Source organism: Gadus chalcogrammus, chromosome 19 (genome assembly GCF_026213295.1).
Source record: "Gadus chalcogrammus isolate NIFS_2021 chromosome 19, NIFS_Gcha_1.0, whole genome shotgun sequence".
Lineage (NCBI taxonomy): Eukaryota > Metazoa > Chordata > Actinopteri > Gadiformes > Gadidae > Gadus > Gadus chalcogrammus.
This window is the reverse complement of record NC_079430.1, coordinates 11,000,014-11,012,693: the sequence shown is the minus strand read 5'-3', so window position 1 is coordinate 11,012,693 and position 12,680 is coordinate 11,000,014. Positions and strand designations below refer to the sequence as shown.

Here is a 12,680-nt window from a genome sequence, read left to right as displayed (position 1 = left end):
TAAGAACGTTGTACGTTAGTCTGCTTTTACACAAAGGATTAGTTTCGAAGGCAAACACGAAGATTATAATCGCCCTCTGGTCCTCGGTCTGAATTTGGCAGTAACACAAGAAGGCATCGTCATATACGGTTGGAGAAGAATCATAATATCAGAGAATAGAAAAATGATCCCACACACTGGCCGTGGTGTACAGGTGCTCTGGTCTTATTGTCTGCGCTCCTTGCTCAACCAGTGGCTCCAGTTGCACTTGTTGGCACGAGCAAATGTGTTATTTCTGGCCAGCTCAGGTGTTTTCCCTAATCACTCAACGTGTGTGTGTGTGTGTGTGTGTGTGTGTGTGTGTGTGTGTGTGTGTGTGTGTGTGTGTGTGTGTGTGTGTGTGTGTGTGTGTGTGTGTGTGTGTGTGTGTGTGTGTGTGTGTGTGTGTGTTAGTTCTTCAGTGCTTGTCCTTCTTAATGGTGAGGGGCCATTTGTTGAATTAGCTGGGCGGCGTAGTGCACCGTTAATCCTTGACTTTTGGTGATGTAAGAGGTATACCTCCCTCTCTTTCTCTCTCTCTGCTTCCTGTGTCTCTCCCTCCCCTCGCTCTCTCGCCTAATGGCTCTTTTCCGTATTCAGTCGTTAGCCTTAGTGTTTTCAAGTTGTTTTTTTTCCTTTCTCTTTTTTTTTTTTCTTTTGCATGTGTGTGTTGGTGTTTGCGTCCTTGTGCATTAGCGGTCAGCACTCTGCAAACAATGCTGTGTGTGTGTGTGTGTGTGTGTGTGTGTGTGTGTGTGTGTGTGTGTGTGTGTGTGTGTGTGTGTGTGTGTGTGTGTGTGTGTGTGTGTGTGTGTGTGTGTGTGTGTGTGTGTGTGTGTGCGCGCGCGCGCGCATCAACACGTTCCACAGCATGTGCGTTTGTTTTGAATGAATGTAGCTGTCAGCGCTGTCGCCGGGGTGGGGGGGGGGGGACATGGAGCTCGGGTTATAGAGGAACTGACACCCAGCGTCTGCAGAAGTGATAAGCACCCGGAGGAAGAGGCGAAGGAGACGTGATAGGAGAACGCCGCGAGGCTACCACGGCTCAACGCAGAGTCTCCCTGTGGTCCAGTGTACTCCTCAGCCAGGACACGTTGGTACACAGAGCGGGGTGACGGAGCCACCGGTGTCACGACGTGTGATCTTCTTAAAATGGCTATTTTGGCCCGGGTTAATACCTGCCGCTAATCCCCGATGCTGAGCATGTAAAGCCGCATGCCAGTTCATGAAGGTGCTCTTGTCTAGCACGCACAAACACACACGCACACGAACACACGGGCACACACACCATTTCACACTGATGCTGCACAGCAAGCTAAGACACACACCATTTAAACACTGATGCTACAACGCTAGCCCACTGCTGATTAGCATGCAGCTACCTGGCACGCATATCGTTAGCATGCAACGGGTTAGCGGGCAGGTAGTAGTACAGCGTTAGTTTGTAAGCAGCTAGTTGGTTCACCGCTGGTTGGTTCCCTGCTAGTTGGTATACAGATAGTTTGCATAAGCTAGTTTGTGTGCTGCCAGTAAGCAAGGAGCTAGGTAGCATGAAGTTGGTTAGCGAGCAGCTTGTTGCTCAATGCTCTTTGTGTTCGTCTCTACTTTCTTTCTAATGTATTCATTTTGCGCCCGGCAGAGACTACCCTGTGATAATGCCGCAACGGTGATGCAATAAAAAAAGAACCGATCCAATTAAAACGGCTCTGTGCACAAGACATGACACGGCCCCCTGGTGAGCAGAACAGAGTATCAGAGCACTGATACAAGGCCCCACTGTACAATCAACCCCTCTTCCTCCACCTCTTAACATGAGGTACTGTAAAGCCATAGAGGCGATCGCCATGGCAACACCACAGGGTCTGATCTCACTCTCTGTTTCCTCTCTGTCTCTGTTTCTGTATCTCTCTATGCCTATGTCTCCTTGTCTTTCTCTGTCTCTCTCTCTCACTCTCGCTCTCCCCCCCCCCTCCATCTATACCTCTCTCTTGGCCTTGGCCGCTGTCTCTAACTCTGTTACTCTTTTGGCCTCTCTCTCTCTGTCACTCTTTTGGCCTCCAATCTCTCTCGGCCTCTGTCTCTCTTGCTGTTTCTTTCTGCCAAGCTACTTGGATGGGTTTTCACTAGATATCTTGTTTGTGAAAGGTTTGCGATTTCTCCTCGTGGCGGCATTAGTTGTGAGTGCCAGTGCGTTGTTTGCTAAGTGAGGCGGGTCTGGCAACAATGCACTGCCGCTATCTGCCTCAAATATCTAGATCGGATCCACTGGGCCAAGAACGCAGGCTGAAGGTGGCCTACAGGTTAGACCGTTGTAGACACCGGGGATCCAACGACCCTGGGTCCTAGGCACTATTAGGGTTGGACGGTAAATCAATATTAATATTAATCGCCGTCAATTCCGCCACGATAACGGCAATGTGTTTTTAAAGACCTTTCCGATATACCTCTCACAGCATCGATCACTGACTCTGCGCAGCGCCCTGAATCAGTGCAATGTGTTCATCCAGAGTACAATGGGCCACGTCAGTGCTTGATGACGTACCTGCACACAGAGCCCCGAATCGCCATAATTCAGGCCTCATTTTGGTTAAAAATGGTTGTGCCACAACTGCGACTGAAGTTACCAGCAATAGTAATGAACTCGGCGATGACGAAATTGTTGATAAAAGAGACCACTTTGATTGTGTTTGCTTGCACCGCGGTACATGAGCACGGGTTGCTTTTGGTAACATGACTGTGTGCAGTTCCCTTTCTCCAAAAGCATGAAGGCCTGGTTTTAGTCAGGGAGACTACGTCTTTCAAAAACAAAATTACCATAATATGGATGTATTGAAGAATTTGCATCCACTTAATTATCCCCCTCATCCGTAAAATGCCATTTGCTCCACTATTTTACTGTCTGGGCAGCAATTGATGTCCAGGTCCGAGAGAGGGCTAAGATTGTAGGGCACATATCCACATGTGTATCACCATGGTGTGTGTGGTTGTGTCAGTGCAGTTGTCGATATCCGCGTCCGAGAGGGTTAGGCTTCTTGTACACAAAGTATAACGCCACAGAGTTACGGCACATTTCATATACAAAATCGCTCATTGTTTTTGTATTCTGAAGCGAGTCTGAGCTCTATTCATTTTCTGTTTCCTGAAGCACTGTTCAACTGGGTTTACATAAGATCAGCCACTTTTAGAAGATGTTGATACCGACGTAGCTGTTGTTTTCATTTCTGTTTGATGTCATGTTCGTAAGGAGAGTGTGATAATTGACAAGTAAAATAATTGAAGTGATCATATTGTATTCGGCTTGAGTCAGAACCAAACAATACCCTGTCAACCCACTAAATGACTGATATCGTAACAACTATCGTGTTGCCTGATATGAAAATGTACATCGTGATCTAAATTTGTGTACCCTCCAGCCCCCAGGCTCTGTACAGACGCAGAGTGCTCTCCTGAAGCATCACTGTTATTAACCTGCGCTTTCTCCTCTTTTCTGTCACCCAGGCTTTCTGCTGTTCAAGGACTTCTGTTTGAATGAGATAGATGAAGCAGTGCCACAGCTCAAGTTCTACGAAGAGGTAAATATAAGTGTGTGTTTGTTTCCATGTGCGTCTGTGTGTGCGCACCGGCATGATTTTGTATGTATATGTGTGTGTTGGATTAAAGGGCATCATGTGATATGATTGAGAGAGATTATGGTTGTAATCCTGCTTGTTCGGATTTGCGCCTCCTCGAAAAGATTGTGTCTGTTTGTGGTGGAACTGAACAAGGACTGTGTGTGTGTGTGTCTGTGTCTGTGTCTCCGTTTGTGTGCGTGTGTCTGTGTCTCCGTTTGTGTGTGTGTGTGTGACTCTGACTCTGACTGTGTGTGACTCTGACTCTGTGTCTGAGTGTGTGTGTGTTTGTTTGTCTCTGTGTCTGACTGACTGTGTGTGTGTGTGTGACTCTGTGTGTTTGTGACTCTGACTCTGACTCTGTGTCTGACTGTGACTGACTGTGTGTGTGTGTGTGTGTGACTCTCTGTGTGTGTTTGTGACTCTGACTCTATGTCTGACTGTGTGTGTTTGCGTGTCTGTGTTCCAGATTAAGGACTACGAGAAGCTGGACTCGGAGGAGGAGAGGTTGCTTCGCAGCAGACAGATTTACGATGGCTACATCATGAAGGAACTTCTGTCCTGTTCACATGTGAGGGCGAACTGTTAATCCCCCCCCCCCCACCCATCCCCACCCCCTGCTTCCCGAAAGGCGGAGGAGGTCAGACGGGCGAGGTCAGACAAACACACAGACGGCCGTACGGCCCTGAGCCGTGGGATCCGATCTAATTTCTTTTTTAATTTGATTATATTTACCGAACACGTAACGATCATTTCCGTGAACGTCACGTTCCTTAAGAAATGCCACTGAGCCACAAGACCGAAGCCGTCCTCCTCTCAACAGTTATGACGGCAGGCCCAGAGTCGGCCCCTTCCACACACCTCCAATGTCATAGTTATCATTTAATCCACAAAACGTGATAAAAATCTATTCGCACATCAGTTTCAGGAAAGCGGTAGTAAGCAGAAAGGCAAAGGTTGACAAAGCAAGCACTATCATCAATCGCATTTAACGCACAGAACGCGATAACAATAAATTCAAACCACGCAGAGGCCTTTCGGAAAACCTTACTAGGCAGAAAGAGGCTAGCCAGCCTGGGTCCAGTGGCGTCCCGTTGCACACCTTCGTCTCCAACGTCATCATGAATTAAATTTGATGTGCAGAACACCGCAATGCTGAGTTCAGAGCGCAGCATGAATAAGCAGAAAGACGGAGGTGTCCCACTTTGCCCTGGGTTCCTTTCGTGGCTGCAGCTGTAGAGGGGGAAGGTTAGCTCTAAGAGGATGAGGTGTTGATCCCATCACACTACTATTTAAAAAGTCACCTTCCCCTTGGCTTAAGCGTTGTTTGGCCCACCTCTTACCAGCGGTTGTATAAAACAACAAAAAACTGATTTTACTCAAAATACACAGAATTTAACATTATGCAATTTTCATAGACGGGATAATGAATCACTAGGACAATGAATTCTTTGGAAGCAAAAATTAAAACAAAATTAAAAGAAAATGACGGAGGAGCTGAAAGTACGAGGTAGTTTATAAGGACATCTACTGACCCGGTTTTCTGTTTCCACATCATCCCGTCTCAGCCTTTCTCTAAGAAGGCGGTGGACCACGTCCAGACCCACCTGGCCAAGCAACAGGTGCCCCCCGCTCTCTTCCAGGTAGGATTTCTGCTTCCACTTCTCACTCACTCACTCACTCACTCACTCACTCACTCACTCACTCACTCACTCACTCACTCACTCACTCACTCACTCACTCACTCACTCACTCACTCACTCACTCACTCACTCACTCACTCACTCACTCACTCACTCACTCACTCACTCACTCACTCACTCAATCACTCACTCACTCACTCACTCACTCACTCACTCACTCAAGCAGACCCCTTTCACCCTGTGATGATGATATTCAATTAAGCTCCAAATACAATGTACTATTGTATATTTAGGAAGCAGGTACCATTGCTATGCTTGAGTCATTATGTAGCCATTCGTTTAAAATACTTTTTTTAAATACAATTTTAGCGAGTACCTCAATCCTGCAGCCCGCACAGATTCAGAAGTGGCGGTTAAAATCAATCGAGACAGCGTGTGACTTGTTTATTTTAGATGTTTTAGACACTTGCTTGAGTTATGTGAGCGAACCCGTTCTACTTCCTGTTTTCTCACGCTGCGCGAACATCAATCCGTAACCAAAGGGGGGTTGTGTGGTGTTATGACACATGTTGTGCAATCCACACTACTAACTCTAATCCGGCCTTTGATATGAAACGTGGCACGTAGCGAGCAGTAGATGGCAGGCACCGTTCCTTTCACAAACGTGAGGTGTCTTAAGAGGAGGCGTTGTGGGTTCACCAGTTGATTGCTGTCGCCTACTGTGACTACACAAACAGGACACCACTACGGGTGAAGGCGGGAAAGCAGGATATTGGCAGGATTTGACAGTGCTAGCGTACCGCGGCCTATCGCAAAGGGGACAAACGGGCAGCTGATCGCTGTGTGTTTGCCAAGTACTCTTTTAACAGGATCTCAGTTTTTCATTATGTTCTGGTGGTGACATTTTTATTTTTTACATTATATCAAAGATACAGGATTTCCATACCCACCTGACAATCACTGAAAAAAACTGTACAGCTGAAATCCTATGTTGAATAACCCCTACAGGTTCGAAAATATCCTCTCCTCAAACAGAGGAAAAACGAACAAACCTCAAAATCACTTCCTATTGCTTCCTGAATCCATGTGGTTGATGCTGCATGACATATTGAATGATCACGGGAAGATAAGGCTACGTTATGAAGTCGGGGAAAGGGGTCTAGCCGAACCAAGCATGCATGCTTTTGCGTGTGTGGGTGACTGTGCGTGCGTGTGTGTGATACGCCAGCACGGTAGGCATGAGACCAGAGAGCGATAATGGGAGGGAGAGAGGGTTTATTGTTTTTGCAATATTTGTTTTTTATTATACTTTTGAATATGAGATTAGGTAAGAGGTAGACTTCTTACCACGCACCAGATCCAACCGCTCCAGGCTAAACCCCTACATTTAAGAACTTACATCAGTGTTTCTATGTCATCTTCAAAAAAATGTGCTCAGTGCATGCCTTCAGCATCTAGACACAAGAAACACGCAGAACAGTGAATATTCCTTTTGTGGTTTTATTTTTGTATCCCCCCCCCCCCTTCCGGCTAAATTCGTATATGGATGTACTTCGTTAATCCCAGACGGGAAATTAGGGATTGCAGTTATTGCAGTGTAATAGTCAAGATATTGCTGACCAACACAAAAGAGAGGTTTCCACAGAGGAACGGGCCTGGACAGTCTAACGATCAGGGTAATGAACTGCCAGCCGATTCGGGGCTTTGAACTCCAATATCCACAGTCTAACCTGTATGCATCCTTGAGCAAAATGCTCTTTAACGACAAAGAAGGACCACCCTGTGTTGCGTTTAATAAAAGCACCTGTTCAAAGGATATTTGTGATGCTGTCACACACCAGCGCAGGCAAGCACACATTTAGTTTCTCTAACGCATGGACTCTCCTTTTTATTTTATTTATGCCTCTCCCTCTGTCTCGCTCTCTCTCACAGCCGTACATAGTGGAGATCTGCGACAGCTTGAGAGGCAACATCTTCCTGAAGTTCATCGAGAGGTGAGGCGGAGATCTGCTGCCCAGGGGGGGGGGGCAGATAAAGAAAACATGGCGGTTGACTGTTCTTACATTGTCTCTCTCTCTCTCTCTCTCTCTCTCTCTCTCTCTCTCCGCACTCTCTCATTTCTCACAGCGATAAATTCACCCGGTTTTGCCAGTGGAAGAACGTCGAGCTAAACATCCACGTGAGTTCTTGGCCACGCGCTCTCCTTCCACACCTCAGAAGTCGCCTCGAGAGATACTATGATTAACCGCTGGAGTGTTATGTTTTGTGTGTGTGTGTGTGTGTGTGCGCGTGTGTGTGTGTTCGTGTTTATGCGCGTGTGTGTCCCTTCTTCACACCCCCATCCCCTCAGTTGACCATGAATGACTTCAGTGTGCATCGGATCATCGGCAGAGGGGGCTTCGGGGAGGTGTACGGCTGCAGGAAGGCAGACACGGGGAAGATGTAAGGATCAACACATGATGCAATTGTCAACAGAAGTTGTAAATCACTTTGCAGAGGAACATTTCCCCCCCCCTCTCTTGGTTAATCCCGCACATTGTGTATATGTGTGTTCGTGTGTGTGTGTGTGTCTCAGGTATGCTATGAAGTGTTTGGACAAGAAGAGGATTAAGATGAAGCAGGGAGAGACTTTGGCCCTCAATGAGAGGATCATGTTGTCTCTCGTCAGCACAGGGGTGAGTGATCCTCAACAACAACCACACTGAACTGAATATGGCGTCTTCTTTCCCCATTTATACACATAGAAACCGTTACAGTTGTGCATTGTCCTCGCACGTTTTAACAACGCCTGATTTAAGGTGACACTACTTAACCTTTCTTATCAGAGAATACAAATTTGATTATTTTACGACTTGACAGACGTGGACGAGGAATAATGTAATCTATGGAAATGGCTTTAGCCTTGACAAACAGTGATGCAAATCGTTCCCTCTGGTTTGCTCCTGCAGGACTGTCCGTTCATCGTGTGCATGACCTACGCCTTCCACACCCCCGACAAGCTATGCTTCATCCTGGACTTGATGAATGGTATGGCCTGGTCTGAGTCCCTCCCTCCGCCTCACACACGCGCATCCCGACCTCAGTCCCTGTGCCCTGGAAGACCGGCACACCGCCGCCACCACCACCACCACCACCACCACCACCGCTGGCCTCAGACACACACTCCAGACATTCCACCGTGGCGGGATTGGCAAAAACACCAGGACTCTCTGCTGACATCACCCATCAACCACTTATGTAGCCGGGCCTTGGGGGGGGGGGGCAGAGGGGTTTATCGTGGTTTTAGACAAAAACATCACTTGTTTTATGGGGGATTTTATATTTGTGTCCGTGGCCTGTCGGCCGGCCAACCCAAGGCATGCCTCGGACAGAGAGGGACTACTTGACGATTGATTGAATTCCTTGCAGAGCTGTATTTGGCTCGATCGAGTAACCCGTTCGGCCAGTACTCATGATATTCTTCTCAGTGCAGGGGTTCCCAAACTCTATCCTGCTGTGCCCCAGCTTGGGAGATGGTTTTGGCCTCACCTTATATTTTGTGCAGTAAAATAAAAGACATTCTCCTCGACATTTGGAAAAAATGTCGATGATGATTTTTCTACGTTGAATCGTTCATCAACGGTTGAGGAAAAGGGACATGCACGTATTAACCTGCTTTGACCCACAGTTGGAAGAACACTGTTCTAGTGAAATGCGTGAAGACGAGCAGGATGATGAACAGGGTGTGGGTTGAGAACCCAAACTCCTCTGATAAAATCATCTCCAGTCAAACATCCAAGATTGCTCATACTTGGAAAAAACATTGATTTTACAAAGCTTGTATCCAAAGTGTCTTGGGCCCAATCCCATTTATACCCCTTACCCCTTCCCCTTACCTCTTCCCGTTACCCCTTAAAAAGCCAGGGGGAGGGGTAAGGGGAAGGGGTAAGGGGTAGAAATGGGATTGGGCCTTACGGTGGGTTTTGGATGGGTGTCGTTTCGGAGTAGGGTTTTGGGCCTCTTGCTCAAGGATTCCTACAGGCATGGGTGTGGATATAGGGGGGGAAGGAAGCCAGAACCCTCCCCCAGCCATAACCCGTACTCTGGTGTTTGCAGGAGGAGACCTGCACTACCACCTGTCTCAGCACGGTGTGTTCAGCGAGAAGGAGATGCGTTTCTACGCCGCCGAAATCATCCTGGGCCTGGAACACATGCACAACCGCTTCGTGGTCTATAGAGACCTCAAGGTATGTGCTTTCCCACATGGTGTTGGTTTCTTTTTTAGCAATCCTTCACTCTGTGCATATCGCGTACATTTCTCGCCTGCTGAGCTTTTCCTTCTCAACTGGGTCGACACTAAATTAATCATTCTTGCATTGGCCGACACCAATACCATTCTCAAGAGGGCTGAAACAAAATCTCTGTCAAATGGACCCAAGATGACACAAAACTATTTCTGAAATGGACCAAAATTATATTTTTTATTAAATTATTATTCAATGAGTATAAATGTACACCATACATTTGTTGGTTTGAGGCTGTGCTGAGGTGTCCCCACCATCCATGGCCATGGGGCTGAGATAGTGGTGGGCCTCCACGGCCCTCTGACCAGCACGCATTGTAAGCAGGCCTAAATATGGACTTGTGTTTGTTGGAATCTGTGTTTTTGTTTTTCGAAACGTCCTCGAACCTCAAGTATTGCTTTTCGAGAGGGAAGCGCATAAATAGCTTCTTTTTTATTTTGTACTTTTTTCTTGACAGCAGTGTAGTAACCGTGGAAGTACAAACTCTGGCATTACTTTCAGAATGTTTGGATCAAGGGGTTTGAGCCCATTAAGTGGTTTTTTATTCAGTTGCCTTTGGTTTATGTCTGATGAACAAACCCAAAACCTAAAAACCAAACAAAATCCATACATGGAATGATACAACACTTTTTTTTCACACTTTTTTAGGCAATGTTGGTCGGCAAAAATATTTAGTTATAAATATTTAAGCTCCTGTGTACTTTGTAAACTGAGGCATAAAATCAGGGGTTGTGTTTACGCTGTACCTATAACCAGTCTGCAGAGTTTATTCGGTTTTATTCAGAATAAGCTCAACAACAAAAAAAGTAAAGCCAAGGAGAATTATGGGGGCTATAACATCATTATTATTTATTACTAAGGTCCCTCCGCTGCTGAAGCTATCGAAGCTGAATATTCTCATACCATTTATACAATGTTCTCATAGACTGCGTTTCAGAACGCAAACAGAGCCTTCTTATCCCTGCTACACGTGTCTCCCGCTCCCTTTCTGCTTTACTTCTTTTCCTCTGCTGTTTGGATCGGTTGCCATAATAATAGATATAAAGCCAAGGAACAGTTTTAGGACCGTTCTTAATAAACACAGCCCTGCAATGCAGATACTACTCTCCGACTGCGCGTACGAGTGTGTGAGTCACGCGTTGGCCCAACCAGACAAAAGCCAGGACTTGAGGACATATCCTTTTATCGGCTTTGTCCACATTTGTACGTCCCCGACCTCCCTCCACTAAAAGGAATTCAGAAATAAACGGAAACGGGAACTGTGGGTCATGAATCAATGTGTCCTACCACGCTCAGTTCCCTAAAGTCCCTGATGATCTGTCCCCGTGTTGTTGTTCTCTCTGTAGCCGGCCAACATTCTGCTGGACGAGCACGGCCACGTTCGGATCTCGGACCTGGGCCTCGCGTGCGACTTCTCCAAGAAGAAGCCCCACGCCAGTGTGTGAGTAGTAGCCAGGAAGCTTCCGGTTTCTCTATATGCTGCCGTGTGTACCGTGAATCATCCGAGTTCCGGTTTTCCGCGCCACTTGTTGCGGTCAGCGGGCAGACGGTTGTGCTGTACTGCTTGCAGGTCAATTCTATGCGATGTTAAACTAGTCGGTTGGTAAATCACCCTATGCTTTGTCATGACCTGTATGGGGGGGAAATCGATTTATGTTGTACTACATTCTGCTAGGATAGGTAATGTGTTCTGTGAGTAAAATACAGCAGATGTGCTACTGCTGTGTCATTGTGTCTTGGTCAAAGGCAGTATATTATGCTTTGCTATGCATCGTTACACTGTGTGGCAAAAGGCCAGTATGCTAGACTACTTTATGCTATATATTGCTGTCTGTGTAAAAGCTAGTATGGTAGGCTAGGTTATGCTAGGCTATGTAACGCTGTCTCCTGGTAAAAGCCTGTATTCTATGCATTGTCATGCTAGGATATGTAATGCTGTCTACGGGAAAAGGCCAGTATGCTATGATACGTTATAATGCTGTCCAATGCTAAGCTGCTAAGCGGTTTAATGCTGTCTGATGGAAAAGGCCAGTCTGCCATGCTACGTCATGCTATGTTGTATAGCGCTGGCTATTTGTAAAGTCCAGACTGCTACGCTACGTCTTGCTTTGCTATATGATGCGGTCTGTTGGTAAAGGCCAGTCTGCCATGTTAAATAACGTGTGTGTGTGTGTGTGTGTGTGTGTGTGTGTGTGTGTGTGTGTGTGTGTGTGTGTGTGTGTGTGTGTGTGTGTGTGTGTGTGTGTGTGTGTGTGTGTGTGTGTGTGTGTGTGTGTGTGTGTGTGGGGGGGGGGGTTCCCAGGGGCACGCACGGCTACATGGCTCCAGAGGTGCTGCAGAAGGGGACGGCGTACGACAGCAGTGCTGACTGGTTCTCCCTGGGCTGCATGCTGTTCAAACTGCTCCGAGGGTAAACCACATCCACACCTCTCTGTCTCCGTCTCCGTCTCTATTTCTGTCTGTGTCTCTCTCTCGCTTTCGTTTTCTCTTTCTTGCCTTTGCTCTCTTTCTTTTTTGCTATCCCTCGTTTAGTTTTTAGTTGTGTAAACTTTTTAGTGTGTAGATACCAAAGGTCAGGGTCGGGTCAGGAACCAAGTTATATTTTTTCTTATTTTGCACACACACACACACACACACACACACACACACACACACACACACACACACACACACACACACACACACACACACACACACACACACACACACACACAGTGAGGGCGAGAGAGACCCATTGAGAGTGAGAGGGCTGGCGAGGTGTCTGTGACTTCCTCTCAATGAAGTGTGTTGTGAACACCATAATAAAGGAAGAGGTTTGTGTCGCGACGCCCCCGTTGGTGCGTCGCTGCGTCAGCCCAGCAGATTGTTCTCCCACCTGCTTCGCTGTAGTGTTTTTGTCACCCTTAATCGTTTTATTCACATCCTAGTTCCTCTGCAGAGAGGCAGCCCTTGTTTCTCTAGCCGCCCTGGTTTTGGGTCTATTCAGGTCTCTCTCGGTTAGGGGCCGTGCTCGCGGTGATGTACGATGTATCAGCCTCACAGCCCATCTCTGAGGTTGACCTGGCTGAGGTGGTTCAGCTACATTATTTATCCTCTTCATGCCGTGTAGGAAAAGCTACTCCTTCACA

At 47.1% G+C, this 12,680-nt stretch overlaps 1 protein-coding gene across 1 annotated transcript in view; it reads left to right on the top strand.

Moving 5' to 3' along the window:
• Positions 1–12,680, top strand: part of grk3 (G protein-coupled receptor kinase 3) — a 37,745-nt gene that overhangs the window by 15,561 nt on the left and 9,504 nt on the right. Inside the window, exons 3-13 of the mRNA XM_056578111.1 lie at positions 3,517–3,590; positions 4,096–4,197; positions 5,195–5,269; positions 7,202–7,263; positions 7,397–7,448; positions 7,620–7,711; positions 7,845–7,944; positions 8,218–8,296; positions 9,365–9,495; positions 10,899–10,993; positions 11,855–11,962. Of these exons, the coding sequence (XP_056434086.1) occupies positions 3,517–3,590; positions 4,096–4,197; positions 5,195–5,269; positions 7,202–7,263; positions 7,397–7,448; positions 7,620–7,711; positions 7,845–7,944; positions 8,218–8,296; positions 9,365–9,495; positions 10,899–10,993; positions 11,855–11,962 (970 nt within the window). The remainder of the gene's footprint in view (positions 1–3,516; positions 3,591–4,095; positions 4,198–5,194; positions 5,270–7,201; positions 7,264–7,396; positions 7,449–7,619; positions 7,712–7,844; positions 7,945–8,217; positions 8,297–9,364; positions 9,496–10,898; positions 10,994–11,854; positions 11,963–12,680) is intronic.